The 18,575-nt window shown below is 48.4% G+C and overlaps 1 protein-coding gene across 9 annotated transcripts in view; it reads right to left on the bottom strand.

The window, feature by feature from the left end:
• The window catches only part of OBSCN (obscurin, cytoskeletal calmodulin and titin-interacting RhoGEF), a 158,580-nt gene that overhangs the window by 104,668 nt on the left and 35,337 nt on the right, over nucleotides 1-18,575 (bottom strand). For all 9 annotated transcript variants that reach the window (XM_062568715.1, XM_062568714.1, XM_062568718.1 and 6 more), the window contains exons 9-13: nucleotides 13,805-14,080; nucleotides 10,615-10,890; nucleotides 7,426-7,701; nucleotides 4,237-4,512; nucleotides 1,048-1,323 (exon numbers count right to left, since the gene is read on the bottom strand). In XM_062568715.1, coding sequence (XP_062424699.1) covers nucleotides 1,048-1,323; nucleotides 4,237-4,512; nucleotides 7,426-7,701; nucleotides 10,615-10,890; nucleotides 13,805-14,080 — 1,380 coding nt within the window. The remainder of the gene's footprint in view (nucleotides 1-1,047; nucleotides 1,324-4,236; nucleotides 4,513-7,425; nucleotides 7,702-10,614; nucleotides 10,891-13,804; nucleotides 14,081-18,575) is intronic.

The raw sequence follows: 18,575 nt of genomic DNA, 5'->3' as shown, positions 1-18,575 counted from the left end.
CAAATGTCTTCACTGGGCAGTATCTACCCTTCTGTGTGAGCAAACTGCAGCAGGGAAATTCGTGAAGTAAGAGTCCAGGAATGAAAAGGACCAAAGGGTCACCTTTGTATGTCACCACTCCCTCAAATATCTTTTAATTATGACCTGCAGTGAATTATCAAGCACACAACTATAACATGTCACAGCAGAAATGATGGTCTCCTAGTTCACTTGTGTGAACTCTTGCTTCACACATCCTAACCCAATACATTACTATCAGCTTCGGGAACGCTCTTCGTGGGCACTTCCACTGTGACAAATACGATGGCCAAAATGACAAAGGAATATGACTTCCCTACAGCAGTCAGTCAGCACAGGATTGTGGTTGGCAAAGTACTCAAGCATGTCTGCAGCTTCAACACTCCTTTCAACATCACATGTATAAAACAGTTTGGGAACCTTCTGAATCCAGTTCTAAAAGACCAAGTGCTAGGAACCTTCCAGGACAAAGGAGCACTTAGTATCTAGCAGAAGTATTACAAGCATCTCAGAAGGTTAGGACCACAAATATACAATAGCATGAGTTGAAAAAAGTGCTGAGTCCTGAATCCATCGCTATAAACTCTGCTGTCAAAACTGCAAATGACAGCACATACAACAACCTCGCAGTTTTTAAAATGAGGTGTAGAAATCTATCACGAAAAGGATTTTTGAATGAATTTCCTTTCAAGATTGAAATACTACAACAGAAAAGCCCATGAGCCAGTACTTCTGTGTATTCCAGAAAATATGTTTCTGAGGAAAATTTTGTTGTGGTAACTAGAGGCTACACAGATGGATACAGAAGAAACAAATGAAGCAGAATAGCGAAAAAAATTCTATTTAATTGCTATCTAACCAACTACTTTTCTTGTTAATTTTACTTTTCAATCAGTTTGGATTATTTTTCAGTTAATCTGTACCTTTTTTCGCTGATTATCACTTATCAAGCCTGAGAAATTACAAATTTATTTGTAAAATAGAACTTCTTTATCCTCTCCCAAAATTCTGAAAGAGTATCAGTCTTACCTCTGACGTTCACCTTGAAGAGCAGTTTCTGGCCGGCAGCCTCACACGTGTACTCGCCAGCATCTCGCTCTTCCACCTGAGTCACCACCAGGCGCCGCAATTTGCCCTCCGACTCAACCTTGAACTTCTTGCTCGAGGTGACCAGCTTCCCATCCTTGTACCATTTCACTTGGGTCTTCTCCTCGGCCACCTCACAGCTCAGCGTGGCGTCCTCTTTCAAGGATGCCTGCACCTCCTTCTGCACCTTGTCCTTGTTTGTAAACACAACTTCTGGCTCTGAAAAGAGAGATTAATTCAACGTGCACCCTTGAGCCGCAGTTTCCTAAACCTTGTATCGTAACTCACAGGGAATACTGGAAACCACCGCACTGACTTCACGATATGTATCTAAAGCTGTTGGAAGGAAATGTGAACTCTGGTATCTTTCTAAAGAATCTTTGAGTTGCTTTGTCATGAACCACACAAGAATTAATAATACCTAATGCCAGCAAGAAAGCCAGTGTCACTCCAGCCTTCAAAAAGGGCAAGAAGGAGGACCCAGGCAACTACAGGCCCGTCAGCCTCACCTCCATCCCTGGAAAGGGCATGGAACAGCTCACTCTGGATGTCATCTCCAGACATACGGAGGAAAGGAAGGTGATCAGGAGGAGCCAGCACGGATTCACCAAGGGGAAATCCTGCTTCACTAATCTGACAGCCTTCTCGGATGGAATGACTGGCTGCGTAGAGGAGGGCAGAGCAGTGGACGCTGTGTCCCTTGACTTCAGCAAGCCTCTTGACACTGTCTCCCATAACATCCTCCTAGGCAACCTCAGGAAGGATGGGTTAGACGAGTGGACAGTGAGGAGGATTGAGAACTGGCTGAAAGGCAGAGCTCAGAGGGTCGTTCTCAGTGGCGTGGAGTCCAGTTGGAGGTCTGTGGCTAGTGGCGTCCCCCAGGGCTCAGGACTGGGTCCCATCCTGTTCAACTTTTTCGTCAGCGACCTGCATGAGGGGACAGAGTGCCTCCTCGGCAAGTTTGCTGATGATACCAAGCTGCGAGGAGCGGCTCACACACCGCAGGGCTGTGCTGCCATTCCGAGAGACCTGGACAGGCTGGAGAGCTGGGCGGAGGGGAACCTCCTGAGGTTCAACAAGGGCAAGTGCCGAGTCCTGCACCTAGGGAGAGAGAACCCCAGGCACCAGGACAAGCTGGGGGCTGACCTGCAGGAGAGAAGCTCTGCAGAGAAGGACCTGGGAGTGCTGGTGGATGACAGGTTGACCATTGAGCCAGCAATGTGCCCTTGTGGCCAAGAAGGCCAAGGGTCTCCTGGGGTGCATTAGGAAGACTGTTGCCAGCAGGTCGAGGGAGGTGATCCTGACCCTCTACTCAGCCCTGGGGAGGCCTCATCTCGAGGCCTTTGTCCACTTCTGGTCTCCCCAGGACAAGAGAGACATGGAGCTACAGGAGAGAGTCCAGCACAGGGCTACAAAGATGATCCGAGGGCTCGAGCACCTGCCCTGTGAGGAACGGCTGCGAGAGCTGGGCCTCTTCAGCCTGGGGAGGAGAAGACTCAGAGGGGATCTTATCAATGTCTATAAGTCACCTGAAGGGAGGGTGTCAAGGGGATGGGGACAAACTCTTTCCAGTTGTCCCGTGTGACAGGACAAGAGGCAATGGGCAGAAATTGAAGCACAGGAAGTTCCGCCTGAACGTGAGGGACAATTTCTTCACTGAGAGAGTGACGGAGCACTGGAACAGGTTGCCCAGACAGGTGGTGGAGTCTCCTTCTCTGGAGACATTCAAGGCCCGCCGGGATGCAACCCTGTCTAACATGCTCTAGCTGACCCCGCTGAGCAGGGAGCTTGGACCAGATGATCTCCAGAGGTCCCTTCCAACCTTACTGATTCTACGATTCCATGAAGCTCGGACATTAAACGGATCGTTCATATAGCATTACGTGGCAGGCCCCAGACAAGGCAAGATGCCTTTTGGTGTAAGCTGAGTAAAAGGATATGAACTCTTAGTGGCAGGAACTGCCTCTTGCTGTGCCAGAGCCCCACAGCTTTGATTTCTTCTGTTCCAGAAAGCTGCCTCCGCTGCCTCTTCTGTCCCACAGGTTCGGCACTAGCTTATTTCATACAGTACTCAGGGCACCAGACGCAGGACTTAAATCTCCAAGGCCAGGCCATGGTCTCCACTGCAACCTTGGGAACATCCCAGCCCTTCTCACATCCTCACATCCAAATGGTGAAACACCCTTCCCCTACAGGAGCTGCGTTTCTCAAGCTGCTAGCAAGAGGATGAGGAAATTGGGAGTGAGTTGGAAAACTGAATCCTTTCTCCCACAGAGGGATGCAGAAGAAACAAACGAAGTAGAATAGAGAAAAATATCTCTATTTAATTGCTATCTAACCAACTACTTTTTTATTATTTTTACTTTTTTAAATCAGTTTGGACTATTTTTCATTTAATCTGTACCTTTTCTTTTTACTGATTACCACTTATCAAGCCTCAGCAATTCCTCTCATAGTTCAGATGGCTTCAGCCGCCAGTCCAGCACTGTGCTTGCAATCAGGTGCGTACCTCTTCATCAGCGTCTTTCCAAATTTCTTCTGAAAATTCTGGAAAAGTCTCTATTCCTCATACCCATGAGTCTTCATTTTGTTCCTCCAGTTCTTGGCTGCCAAAGCCAACCCTTTACTCCTTGCGTGGAATTTACAGACGGTCTATTTTATTTGCACTTCCAGTACTCAGTCTTATCAAGTCTCACACAATGAGTGTGACGTCCTACTCAGCGGCATTGTAAACGGGGCAACGCGTTGCTTGGAGGAGCTTAGGTTGCTCCTCTCACGACGTCCTGCATGCAAAATGCCACATCACACCTGCTTGTCTTTGCCAAGAGGTTCAGCGCTCAACAATCATCCTTTGGGATCCCAGGAACAGGAAGGATCTGAATAAGACGCTGACCTCTATTTCTATTGTATTCGCTTCTGCAATTATTATTATATAGACTAGTTAAGAATGTGATTAGTCTTTGGGACATGTTAAAACCAAAGACTTCACCGTATACCAGATCCAGCACACAGCAGATTAGACAAACTTTAGAGGCTGCAATAAAGCCCATACTATTGCAACTGCCTCACTGGGTAATACGGAATCACAATTATTACTTTTTTATCCTCTACAGAAAGAGTTATCAGTCTTACCTCTGACGTTCACCTTGAAGGGCAGTTTCTGGCCGGCAGCCTCACACGTGTACTCGCCAGCATCTCGCTCTTCCACCTGAGTCACCACCAGGCGCCGCAATTTGCCCTCCGACTCAACCTTGAACTTCTTGCTCGAGGTGACCAGCTTCCCATCCTTGTACCATTTCACTTGGGTCTTCTCCTCGGCCACCTCACAGCTCAGCGTGGCGTCCTCTTTCAAGGATGCCTGCACCTCCTTCTGCACCTTGTCCTTGTTTGTAAACACAACTTCTGGCTCTGAAAAGAGAGATTAATTCAACGTGCACCCTTGAGCCGCAGTTTCCTAAACCTTGTATCGTAACTCACAGGGAATACTGGAAACCACCGCACTGACTTCACGATATGTATCTAAAGCTGTTGGAAGGAAATGTGAACGCTGGTATCTTTCTAAAGAATCTTTGAGTTGCTTTGTCATGAACCACACAAGAATTAATAATACCTAATGCCAGCAAGAAAGCCAGTGTCACTCCAGCCTTCAAAAAGGGCAAGAAGGAGGACCCAGGCAACTACAGGCCCGTCAGCCTCACCTCCATCCCTGGAAAGGGCATGGAACAGCTCACTCTGGATGTCATCTCCAGACATACGGAGGAAAGGAAGGTGATCAGGAGGAGCCAGCACGGATTCACCAAGGGGAAATCCTGCTTCACTAATCTGACAGCCTTCTCGGATGGAATGACTGGCTGCGTAGAGGAGGGCAGAGCAGTGGACGCTGTGTCCCTTGACTTCAGCAAGCCTCTTGACACTGTCTCCCATAACATCCTCCTAGGCAACCTCAGGAAGGATGGGTTAGACGAGTGGACAGTGAGGAGGATTGAGAACTGGCTGAAAGGCAGAGCTCAGAGGGTCGTCCTCAGTGGCGTGGAGTCCAGTTGGAGGCCTGTGGCTAGTGGCGTCCCCCAGGGCTCAGGACTGGGTCCCATCCTGTTCAACTTTTTCATCAGCGACCTGCATGAGGGGACGGAGCGCCTCCTCGGCAAGTTTGCTGATGATACCAAGCTGCGAGGAGCGGCTCACACACCGCAGGGCTGTGCTGCCATTCCGAGAGACCTGGACAGGCTGGAGAGCTGGGCGGAGGGGAACCTCCTGAGGTTCAACAAGGGCAAGTGCCGAGTCCTGCACCTAGGGAGAGAGAACCCCAGGCACCAGGACAAGCTGGGGGCTGACCTGCAGGAGAGAAGCTCTGCAGAGAAGGACCTGGGAGTGCTGGTGGATGACAGGTTGACCATTGAGCTAGCAATGTGCCCTTGTGGCCAAGAAGGCCAAGGGTCTCCTGGGGTGCATTAGGAAGACTGTTGCCAGCAGGTCGAGGGAGGTGATCCTGACCCTCTACTCAGCCCTGGGAAGGCCTCATCTCGAGGCCTTTGTCCACTTCTGGTCTCCCCAGGACAAGAGAGACATGGAGCTACAGGAGAGAGTCCAGCAGAGGGCTACAAAGATGATCCAAGGGCTCGAGCACCTGCCCTATGAGGAACGGCTGCGAGAGCTGGGCCTCTTCAGCCTGGGGAGGAGAAGACTCAGAGGGGATCTTATCAATGTCTACAAGTCACCTGAAGAGAGGGTGTCAAGGGGATGGGGACAAACTCTTTCCAGTTGTCCCGTGTGACAGGACAAGAGGCAATGGGCAGAAATTGAAGCACAGGAAGTTCCGCCTGAACATGAGGGGCAATTTCTTCACTGAGAGAGTGACGGAGCACTGGAACAGGTTGCCCAGACAGGTGGTGGAGTCTCCTTCTCTGGAGACATTCAAGGCCCGCCGGGATGCAACCCTGTCTAACATGCTCTAGCTGACCCCGCTGAGCAGGGAGCTTGGACCAGATGATCTCCAGAGGTCCCTTCCAACCTTACTGATTCTACGATTCCATGAAGCTCGGACATTAAACGGATCGTTCATATAGCATTACGTGGCAGGCCCCAGACAAGGCAAGATGCCTTTTGGTGTAAGCTGAGTAAAAGGATATGAACTCTTAGTGGCAGGAACTGCCTCTTGCTGTGCCAGAGCCCCACAGCTTTGATTTCTTCTGTTCCAGAAAGCTGCCTCCGCTGCCTCTTCTGTCCCACAGGTTCGGCACTAGCTTATTTCATACAGTACTCAGGGCACCAGACGCAGGACTTAAATCTCCAAGGCCAGGCCATGGTCTCCACTGCAACCTTGGGAACATCCCAGCCCTTCTCACATCCTCACATCCAAATGGTGAAACACCCTTCCCCTACAGGAGCTGCGTTTCTCAAGCTGCTAGCAAGAGGATGAGGAAATTGGGAGTGAGTTGGAAAACTGAATCCTTTCTCCCACAGAGGGATGCAGAAGAAACAAACGAAGTAGAATAGAGAAAAATATCTCTATTTAATTGCTATCTAACCAACTACTTTTTTATTATTTTTACTTTTTTAAATCAGTTTGGACTATTTTTCATTTAATCTGTACCTTTTCTTTTTACTGATTACCACTTATTAAGCCTCAGCAATTCCTCTCATAGTTCAGATGGCTTCAGCTGCCAGTCCAGCACTGTGCTTGCAATCAGGTGCGTACCTCTTCATCAGCGTCTTTCCAAATTTCTTCTGAAAATTCTGGAAAAGTCTCTATTCCTCATACCCATGAGTCTTCATTTTGTTCCTCCAGTTCTTGGCTGCCAAAGCCAACCCTTTACTCCTTGCGTGGAATTTACAGACGGTCTATTTTATTTGCACTTCCAGTACTCAGTCTTATCAAGTCTCACACAATGAGTGTGACGTCCTACTCAGCGGCATTGTAAACGGGGCAACGCGTTGCTTGGAGGAGCTTAGGTTGCTCCTCTCACGACGTCCTGCATGCAAAATGCCACATCACACCTGCTTGTCTTTGCCAAGAGGTTCAGCGCTCAACAATCATCCTTTGGGATCCCAGGAACAGGAAGGATCTGAATAAGACGCTGACCTCTATTTCTATTGTATTCGCTTCTGCAATTATTATTATATAGACTAGTTAAGAATGTGATTAGTCTTTGGGACATGTTAAAACCAAAGACTTCACCGTATACCAGATCCAGCACACAGCAGATTAGACAAACTTTAGAGGCTGCAATAAAGCCCATACTATTGCAACTGCCTCACTGGGTAATACGGAATCACAATTATTACTTTTTTATCCTCTACAGAAAGAGTTATCAGTCTTACCTCTGACGTTCACCTTGAAGGGCAGTTTCTGGCCGGCAGCCTCACACGTGTACTCGCCAGCATCTCGCTCTTCCACCTGAGTCACCACCAGGCGCCGCAATTTGCCCTCCGACTCAACCTTGAACTTCTTGCTCGAGGTGACCAGCTTCCCATCCTTGTACCATTTCACTTGGGTCTTCTCCTCGGCCACCTCACAGCTCAGCGTGGCGTCCTCTTTCAAGGATGCCTGCACCTCCTTCTGCACCTTGTCCTTGTTTGTAAACACAACTTCTGGCTCTGAAAAGAGAGATTAATTCAACGTGCACCCTTGAGCCGCAGTTTCCTAAACCTTGTATCGTAACTCACAGGGAATACTGGAAACCACCACACTGACTTCACGATATGTATCTAAAGCTGTTGGAAGGAAATGTGAACTCTGGTATCTTTCTAAAGAATCTTTGAGTTGCTTTGTCATGAACCACACAAGAATTAATAATACCTAATGCCAGCAAGAAAGCCAGTGTCACTCCAGCCTTCAAAAAGGGCAAGAAGGAGGACCCAGGCAACTACAGGCCCGTCAGCCTCACCTCCATCCCTGGAAAGGGCATGGAACAGCTCACTCTGGATGTCATCTCCAGACATACGGAGGAAAGGAAGGTGATCAGGAGGAGCCAGCACGGATTCACCAAGGGGAAATCCTGCTTCACTAATCTGACAGCCTTCTCGGATGGAATGACTGGCTGCGTAGAGGAGGGCAGAGCAGTGGACGCTGTGTCCCTTGACTTCAGCAAGCCTCTTGACACTGTCTCCCATAACATCCCCCTAGGCAACCTCAGGAAGGGTGGGTTAGACGAGCGGACAGAGAGGTGGCTTGAGAACTGGCTGAAAGGCAGAGCTCAGAGGGTCGTCCTCAGTGGCGTGGAGTCCAGTTGGAGGCCTGTGGCTAGTGGCGTCCACCAGGGCTCAGGACTGGGTCCCATCCTGTTCAACTTATTCGTCAACGACCTGCATGAGGGGACGGAGTGCCTCCTCGGCAAGTTTGCTGATGATACCAAGCTGCGAGGAGCGGCTCACACACCGCAGGGCTGTGCTGCCATTCCGAGAGACCTGGACAGGCTGGAGAGCTGGGCGGAGGGGAACCTCCTGAGGTTCAACAAGGGCAAGTGCCGAGTCCTGCACCTAGGGAGAGAGAACCCCAGGCACCAGGACAAGCTGGGGGCTGACCTGCTGGAGAGAAGCTCTGCAAAGAAGGACCTGGGAGTGCTGGTGGATGACAGGTTGACCATTGAGCTAGCAATGTGCCCTTGTGGCCAAGAAGGCCAAGGGTCTCCTGGGGTGCATTAGGAAGACTGTTGCCAGCAGGTCGAGGGAGGTGATCCTGACCCTCTACTCAGCCCTGGGGAGGCCTCATCTCGAGGCCTTTGTCCACTTCTGGTCTCCCCAGGACAAGAGAGACATGGAGCTACAGGAGAGAGTCCAGCACAGGGCTACAAAGATGAAACGAGGGCTCGAGCACCTGCCCTATGAGGAACGGCTGCGAGAGCTGGGCCTCTTCAGCCTGGGGAGGAGAAGACTCAGAGGGGATCTTATCAATGTCTATAAGTCACCTGAAGGGAGGGTGTCAAGGGGATGGGGACAAACTCTTTCCAGATGTCCCGTGTGACAGGACAAGAGGCAATGGGCAGAAATTGAAGCACAGGAAGTTCCGCCTGAACATGAGGGGCAATTTCTTCACTGAGAGAGTGACGGAGCACTGGAACAGGTTGCCCAGACAGGTGGTGGAGTCTCCTTCTCTGGAGACATTCAAGGCCCGCCGGGATGCAACCCTGTCTAACATGCTCTAGCTGACCCCATTGAGCAGGGAGCTTGGACCAGATGATCTCCAGAGGTCCCTTCCAACCTTACTGATTCTACGATTCCATGAAGCTCGGACATTAAACGGATCGTTCATATAGCATTACGTGGCAGGCCCCAGACAAGGCAAGATGCCTTTTGGTGTAAGCTGAGTAAAAGGATATGAACTCTTAGTGGCAGGAACTGCCTCTTGCTGTGCCAGAGCCCCACAGCTTTGATTTCTTCTGTTCCAGAAAGCTGCCTCCGCTGCCTCTTCTGTCCCACAGGTTCGGCACTAGCTTATTTCATACAGTACTCAGGGCACCAGACGCAGGACTTAAATCTCCAAGGCCAGGCCATGGTCTCCACTGCAACCTTGGGAACATCCCAGCCCTTCTCACATCCTCACATCCAAATGGTGAAACACCCTTCCCCTACAGGAGCTGCGTTTCTCAAGCTGCTAGCAAGAGGATGAGGAAATTGGGAGTGAGTTGGAAAACTGAATCCTTTCTCCCACAGAGGGATGCAGAAGAAACAAACGAAGTAGAATAGAGAAAAATATCTCTATTTAATTGCTATCTAACCAACTACTTTTTTATTATTTTTACTTTTTTAAATCAGTTTGGACTATTTTTCATTTAATCTGTACCTTTTCTTTTTACTGATTACCACTTATCAAGCCTCAGCAATTCCTCTCATAGTTCAGATGGCCTCAGCTGCCAGTCCAGCACTGTGCTTGCAAACAGGTGCGTACCTCTTCATCAGCGTCTTTCCAAATTTCTTCTGAAAATTCTGGAAAAGTTTCTATTCCTCATACCCATGAGTCTTCATTTTGTTCCTCCAGTTCTTGGCTGCCAAAGCCAACCCTTTACTCCTTGCGTGGAATTTACAGACGGTCTATTTTATTTGCACTTCCAGTACTCAGTCTTATCAAGTCTCACACAATGAGTGTGACGTCCTACTCAGCGGCATTGTAAACGGGGCAACGCGTTGCTTGGAGGAGCTTAGGTTGCTCCTCTCATCACGTCCTGCATGCAAAATGCCACATCACACCTGCTTGTCTTTGCCAAGAGGTTCAGCGCTCAACAATCATCCTTTGGGATCCCAGGAACAGGAAGGATCTGAATAAGACGCTGACCTCTATTTCTATTGTATTCGCTTCTGCAATTATTATTATATAGACTAGTTAAGAATGTGATTAGTCTTTGGGACATGTTAAAACCAAAGACTTCACCGTATACCAGATCCAGCACACAGCAGATTAGACAAACTTTAGAGGCTGCAATAAAGCCCATACTATTGCAACTGCCTCACTGGGTAATACGGAATCACAATTATTACTTTTTTATCCTCTACAGAAAGAGTTATCAGTCTTACCTCTGACGTTCACCTTGAAGGGCAGTTTCTGGCCGGCAGCCTCACACGTGTACTCGCCAGCATCTCGCTCTTCCACCTGAGTCACCACCAGGCGCCGCAATTTGCCCTCCGACTCAACCTTGAACTTCTTGCTCGAGGTGACCAGCTTCCCATCCTTGTACCATTTCACTTGGGTCTTCTCCTCGGCCACCTCACAGCTCAGCGTGGCGTCCTCTTTCAAGGATGCCTGCACCTCCTTCTGCACCTTGTCCTTGTTTGTAAACACAACTTCTGGCTCTGAAAAGAGAGATTAATTCAACGTGCACCCTTGAGCCGCAGTTTCCTAAACCTTGTATCGTAACTCACAGGGAATACTGGAAACCACCACACTGACTTCACGATATGTATCTAAAGCTGTTGGAAGGAAATGTGAACGCTGGTATCTTTCTAAAGAATCTTTGAGTTGCTTTGTCATGAACCACACAAGAATTAATAATACCTAATGCCAGCAAGAAAGCCAGTGTCACTCCAGCCTTCAAAAAGGGCAAGAAGGAGGACCCAGGCAACTACAGGCCCGTCAGCCTCACCTCCATCCCTGGAAAGGGCATGGAACAGCTCACTCTGGATGTCATCTCCAGACATACGGAGGAAAGGAAGGTGATCAGGAGGAGCCAGCACGGATTCACCAAGGGGAAATCCTGCTTCACTAATCTGACAGCCTTCTCGGATGGAATGACTGGCTGCGTAGAGGAGGGCAGAGCAGTGGACGCTGTGTCCCTTGACTTCAGCAAGCCTCTTGACACTGTCTCCCATAACATCCCCCTAGGCAACCTCAGGAAGGGTGGGTTAGACGAGTGGACAGAGAGGTGGCTTGAGAACTGGCTGAAAGGCAGAGCTCAGAGGGTTGTCCTCAGTGGCGTGGAGTCCAGTTGGAGGCCTGTGGCTAGTGGCGTCCACCAGGGCTCAGGACTGGGTCCCATCCTGTTCAACTTATTCGTCAACGACCTGCATGAGGGGACGGAGTGCCTCCTCGGCAAGTTTGCTGATGATACCAAGCTGCGAGGAGCGGCTCACACACCGCAGGGCTGTGCTGCCATTCCGAGAGACCTGGACAGGCTGGAGAGCTGGGCGGAGGGGAACCTCCTGAGGTTCAACAAGGGCAAGTGCCGAGTCCTGCACCTAGGGAGAGAGAACCCCAGGCACCAGGACAAGCTGGGGGCTGACCTGCTGGAGAGAAGCTCTGCAAAGAAGGACCTGGGAGTGCTGGTGGATGACAGGTTGACCATTGAGCTAGCAATGTGCCCTTGTGGCCAAGAAGGCCAAGGGTCTCCTGGGGTGCATTAGAAAGACTGTTGCCAGCAGGTCGAGGGAGGTGATCCTGACCCTCTACTCAGCCCTGGGGAGGCCTCATCTCGAGGCCTTTGTCCACTTCTGGTCTCCCCAGGACAAGAGAGACATGGAGCTACAGGAGAGAGTCCAGCACAGGGCTACAAAGATGATCCGAGGGCTCGAGCACCTGCCCTATGAGGAACGGCTGCGAGAGCTGGGCCTCTTCAGCCTGGGGAGGAGAAGACTCAGAGGGGATCTTATCAATGTCTATAAGTCACCTGAAGGGAGGGTGTCAAGGGGATGGGGACAAACTCTTTCCAGATGTCCCGTGTGACAGGACAAGAGGCAATGGGCAGAAATTGAAGCACAGGAAGTTCCGCCTGAACGTGAGGGACAATTTCTTCACTGAGAGAGTGACGGAGCACTGGAACAGGTTGCCCAGACAGGTGGTGGAGTCTCCTTCTCTGGAGACATTCAAGGCCCGCCGGGATGCAACCCTGTCTAACATGCTCTAGCTGACCCCATTGAGCAGGGAGCTTGGACCAGATGATCTCCAGAGGTCCCTTCCAACCTTACTGATTCTACGATTCCATGAAGCTCGGACATTAAACGGATCGTTCATATAGCATTACGTGGCAGGCCCCAGACAAGGCAAGATGCCTTTTGGTGTAAGCTGAGTAAAAGGATATGAACTCTTAGTGGCAGGAACTGCCTCTTGCTGTGCCAGAGCCCCACAGCTTTGATTTCTTCTGTTCCAGAAAGCTGCCTCCGCTGCCTCTTCTGTCCCACAGGTTCGGCACTAGCTTATTTCATACAGTACTCAGGGCACCAGACGCAGGACTTAAATCTCCAAGGCCAGGCCATGGTCTCCACTGCAACCTTGGGAACATCCCAGCCCTTCTCACATCCTCACATCCAAATGGTGAAACACCCTTCCCCTACAGGAGCTGCGTTTCTCAAGCTGCTAGCAAGAGGATGAGGAAATTGGGAGTGAGTTGGAAAACTGAATCCTTTCTCCCACAGAGGGATGCAGAAGAAACAAACGAAGTAGAATAGAGAAAAATATCTCTATTTAATTGCTATCTAACCAACTACTTTTTTATTATTTTTACTTTTTTAAATCAGTTTGGACTATTTTTCATTTAATCTGTACCTTTTCTTTTTACTGATTACCACTTATCAAGCCTCAGCAATTCCTCTCATAGTTCAGATGGCTTCAGCTGCCAGTCCAGCACTGTGCTTGCAAACAGGTGCGTACCTCTTCATCAGCGTCTTTCCAAATTTCTTCTGAAAATTCTGGAAAAGTTTCTATTCCTCATACCCATGAGTCTTCATTTTGTTCCTCCAGTTCTTGGCTGCCAAAGCCAACCCTTTACTCCTTGCGTGGAATTTACAGACGGTCTATTTTATTTGCACTTCCAGTACTCAGTCTTATCAAGTCTCACACAATGAGTGTGACGTCCTACTCAGCGGCATTGTAAACGGGGCAACGCGTTGCTTGGAGGAGCTTAGGTTGCTCCTCTCACGACGTCCTGCATGCAAAATGCCACATCACACCTGCTTGTCTTTGCCAAGAGGTTCAGCGCTCAACAATCATCCTTTGGGATCCCAGGAACAGGAAGGATCTGAATAAGACGCTGACCTCTATTTCTATTGTATTCGCTTCTGCAATTATTATTATATAGACTAGTTAAGAATGTGATTAGTCTTTGGGACATGTTAAAACCAAAGACTTCACCGTATACCAGATCCAGCACACAGCAGATTAGACAAACTTTAGAGGCTGCCAATAAAGCCCATACTATTGCAACTGCCTCACTGGGTAATACGGAATCACAATTATTACTTTTTTATCCTCTACAGAAAGAGTTATCAGTCTTACCTCTGACGTTCACCTTGAAGGGCAGTTTCTGGCCGGCAGCCTCACACGTGTACTCGCCAGCATCTCGCTCTTCCACCTGAGTCACCACCAGGCGCCGCAATTTGCCCTCCGACTCAACCTTGAACTTCTTGCTTGAGGTGACCAGCTTCCCATCCTTGTACCATTTCACTTGGGTCTTCTCCTCGGCCACCTCACAGCTCAGCGTGGCGTCCTCTTTCAAGGATGCCTGCACCTCCTTCTGCACCTTGTCCTTGTTTGTAAACACAACTTCTGGCTCTGAAAAGAGAGATTAATTCAACGTGCACCCTTGAGCCGCAGTTTCCTAAACCTTGTATCGTAACTCACAGGGAATACTGGAAACCACCGCACTGACTTCACGATATGTATCTAAAGCTGTTGGAAGGAAATGTGAACTCTGGTATCTTTCTAAAGAATCTTTGAGTTGCTTTGTCATGAACCACACAAGAATTAATAATACCTAATGCCAGCAAGAAAGCCAGTGTCACTCCAGCCTTCAAAAAGGGCAAGAAGGAGGACCCAGGCAACTACAGGCCCGTCAGCCTCACCTCCATCCCTGGAAAGGGCATGGAACAGCTCACTCTGGATGTCATCTCCAGACATATGAAGGAAAGGAAGGTGATCAGGAGGATCAGGAGAACCCAGCACTGAGCCCTGGGGGACGCCACTGGCCACAGGCCTCCAACTGGACTCCACGCCACTGATGACGACCCTCTGAGCTCTGCCTTTCAGCCAGTTCTCAAGCCACCTCTCTATCCACTCGTCTAACCCACCCTTCCTGAGGTTGCCTAGGGGGATGTTATGGGAGACAGTGTCAAAAGGCTTGCTGAAGTCAAGGGACACAGCGTCCACTGCTCTGCCCTCCTCTACGCAGCCAGTCATTCCATCAGAGAAGGCTATCAGATCAGTTAAGCAGGATTTCCCCTTGGTGAATCCATGCTGGCTCTTCCTGATCACCTTCTTCTCCTCCATATGTCTGGAGATGACATCCAGAATGAGCTGTTCCATGCCATTTCCAGGGATGGAGGTCAGGCTTACTACTTGCCTAGGTCCTCTTTCTTTCCCTTCCTGAAGACTGGAGTGACATTGGCTTTCTTCCAGTCCTGAGGCACCTCTCCAGTTCTCTAGAACTTTTCAAAGATGATGGAGAGCAACCTGGCAACAACATCCACCAGCTCCCTCAGTACTTGTGGGTGCATCCCATGAGGGCCCATGGATTTGTAACACACATATTTATAAGTGGCAAACTTCACTGAATTATGAAAACTGATCAATGAAGAAAAGAGCTATTTTTTTAAGACTCAATGTGGGATCTGATATCCTCAGAATCTTCATCATAGCCAGTAGATAAACTCATTTAACTATCTTTTAAAATCCTTTATAAGGCAGAACACAAATAAGGAATGGAAGAAAGCATAGCTCTGCAGTAAAGCTCTGTCTCCAAGGTAAAGAACTGTAGTGGAAAGACAGATTTGCCAGAAGTCAGGCTGGATCCAAGCTTGTGAAGCAAGTTAAAATAGATAGCAAGAGGTCCTTTAACCCTGGAAGCAGAAGTAGGCAAGGAAAGAAGTTGGGCAATGATGCAAAGAGAGCAGGATTTAGGTTTCAGAGCTCTTTGTATCACATCTCTAAAGACAACTAGCGAATACTCCTAGAAAAGTCTCCTATAGGCTAATTGTTCCCTCTGGATCTTATCCACAACTAGGTAGATACTTTGCCTACAGAAACAAACCAATAGAGATTATGTAGCTACTAATTGAATGAGTGACTCCTAAGTTCACATTATGATTCCATACTAGACAACTACCTTCAGTGTGAGGTTTCAGTTTCTCACTGACTTTCCCTTGGGGGAATACTACTTGTGTGCTGTGATCTCAGATCACTCAGAGGGTCAGAAGAAGGTCAGAAGATCCATTTCCCAGTTCTGGTTCTACAGCACACTTCCTCTGCAGTCTTGAGCAAGAACCTCAAGATCCCAACACTTCTCCTTTTAAAGTAGCCAGCAAATCTCTATGTGGCAACAGGGAGTCTACTCTTGTTTGCTCTCCTTTTGCATATTCCTGTCTGCAAAATCTGAACAACAGCCTCTTTTCAGCAGTAATGGGCTTGAGTCACACTATTATATCTTACAGATAGAAAATGGCCAGTGGCTTTTATCTGTCTCCTTCCCCATGCTTCCCTAGCACCTCACAACCTGTGATATGCAAAACACTAGGTGGTAGGACACTGTTTTTATCCCTATACACAGGAGAGGAGGTAAGGTGCAGAGGTCCAGTGACAGTGAGGCTTCTCATAGAAAGCCTACAATATAGCACAAGGATGAGTTAGTTCTCCTAAATCTAGGGAAACAACTTTTTTTTTTTTTTTTTTTTTTTTTTTTTTTTTGACTTTCCTAGTGACATGTAAATAACACAGAGAGGAACCATCTGTGTATAGGACCCTTCAAAACATTTTCACTATCACACTTTACCAGAATTTAGCAGCACCTGGATGTTTTAATTGAGTTCTGAAATGCAGGATATTTATGATACATTTACTCACTGGACTCGTATCCCTATCTAGCTTGAGGAACAGTAGCAAGGTAAGTGTGGCAGCCCAGAGTACAGTACAGACTGCCTGTGCCTGGTCGGAACCCAGGTACGTACTTGAGGGTTAATGTTTGTGATTTCACTGCTACAGGAGCCCAAGCTTCAAAGATGAAGTCTAGATTGGCATGGGTATGAGGCTGCCATCACCCTTCAGTCACAAGGCAAGCATAGACGATAGCCTGCTTCAGGCATCTGGCTTATCTGGCTAAGGTGATCAAGTAGACTCTTGGCTCTCTCTCCCTGGTAGTCATGGTGAACCTCTTCTATAACCTGTGCTACTGCCTTCCTCCCCCCAGTCACCCTCTACAGCTTCCTAGCACTATCCTCTTCTCGTCCTTGATGACTTTCACTCCACTGCACACTGTGTCTATCATGTCTGCGCTCTGAGCGGCAGCAGCTGCCTGGGAGAGTAAGGAGTGGGGTAAGTTCAGGTCAAGCTCCTATGCTGTTGACCATGGCAGTGCATGCAACCCTGGAGTCCATGTCACAGGCTTACTGACAACATTGCACCATCCATGGAGAGGGACGAGTCCTGCAGGGAGCATGCCAAAGCAAGAAGTCAGGTTATATGCTCTAAACCAGAGCATATACGTATACAGAGGAACTCCTCTGTAGGCACTGACAGCAGGAAGACTTTCAGGAGACCACAAGACCTGCTCATTAATCAGGAAGAGTACACGCACTCCCTGCAGCCTGAGACCTGTAGAGCTGCACCTGCTGTCAGGGTCTGTCTGGGTCAAAACTTCTGACACAGCTGATGCAGCAACTCCAACAGCTACAAGCGAATGTGCTTTGGCCCACTTCATATACAGATTTTAAAAGCAATTTACTGCATACAGTGAACATTCAGATAATGAGCTTGCAGAATCAGCTCTTTCAGCTACACATTTAGTTCAGTCTACAAGGTGTTCAACATTCATTTCTTCTTACATTAAATCAAAGGGCCAGTAGCTACTCCCAACGCTCAATACTGAGCATCTAACCTTCAAGCTGTCCTTAAAAAGGGAAGTTTTTGTGCTAGCAGTGGAACACTGGAGCACAGCAGCTCTGAAAAGTTCGCTGAGTGCAGTGGTAACAGGATAAATTAAGACTCAAAAAGCCACAGCACTTTGAGATAATCTAGTAAGATGAGGATTTCTGCATGAAAGAGCCAGCCACTCGAAGAGTACTCATAATCCCTCTTGATTTTCACACTAGCTCATTTTCCAGTGAGCTGTGGAACTTGCATGTCATGTTACAGCTGTACACATGAGAAATACAGCAACTGTAGCTAGGCAAGCACTCTCCACTTACAACAGAGAGGGAAAGGTGTTACATTACCCTGCGCAGCCATGAAGTCATCCAGTTTGAAAGAGAACTGCAAACCTTTGGTTTCTGAGGCAAACAGCTAAGAATAGCCCTCAGATAGATTTTAATTTCTCTAACAGCCCTAAATTTCCCTATACCTCTAGACTAATGGACAAGCTGGCATCAGTAGCTGAGCATGAACCTTGCTCCCTCCAAAACATGCCGTGCTCTTTCTATTAACATCCATTTTGCATTTTCTTTAAATGGTGTCTCTCAAGTCAAGCCTCACTGTTATCCATCCTTCATTGAAACTGGCAGCTTCCAGAGCCAAAAGCACGAGCTGTGCAACTCAGAAGAGCCTAATGTTCCCAACTCACAGCCTGTGTACAGCACACAGCGTGGGGACACAAAACAGCTGATGCTTTATAGCATATGCTATGGGGAGCAGCAAAGTACTATGCTACCGGAGCAACTGTATATTGATCACAGAAGACCAAGGAGAGCAGGATGCCTCAAGGCAGTAAGAGAGCAGTAAAGACTGCAACCTTTACAGGAGAACAGAACGCAAGCTATGCCCTGCAAGGACTTCAAGGTCTCGAGCATGCGGGGAAGCAGGGAAGTCAATAGATTCCCAGTGCAGTTGCTCCTCTACATAGCTGATAAAATGCCAGACCTCTGCCAGGATTAGGGTCCTAGTGTGCTTGATGCCATAAGAAAGCAGAAGAGAAAATAGATTCCCTGCTCTGTCAGAATTTGAGACAAGAACTGTAAAATTTACAATGAGGCATTTGGCTTACAAACAAAGGCAGTACAATATTACTACTTTTAATAAAACAAACAAAAAAGCCGTTCTCATCAGCCAATTCAGAAATGATCAC

Source organism: Rhea pennata, chromosome 2 (assembly GCF_028389875.1).
Source record: "Rhea pennata isolate bPtePen1 chromosome 2, bPtePen1.pri, whole genome shotgun sequence".
Lineage (NCBI taxonomy): Eukaryota > Metazoa > Chordata > Aves > Rheiformes > Rheidae > Rhea > Rhea pennata.
This window is presented reverse-complemented; position numbering and strand designations above follow the sequence as displayed.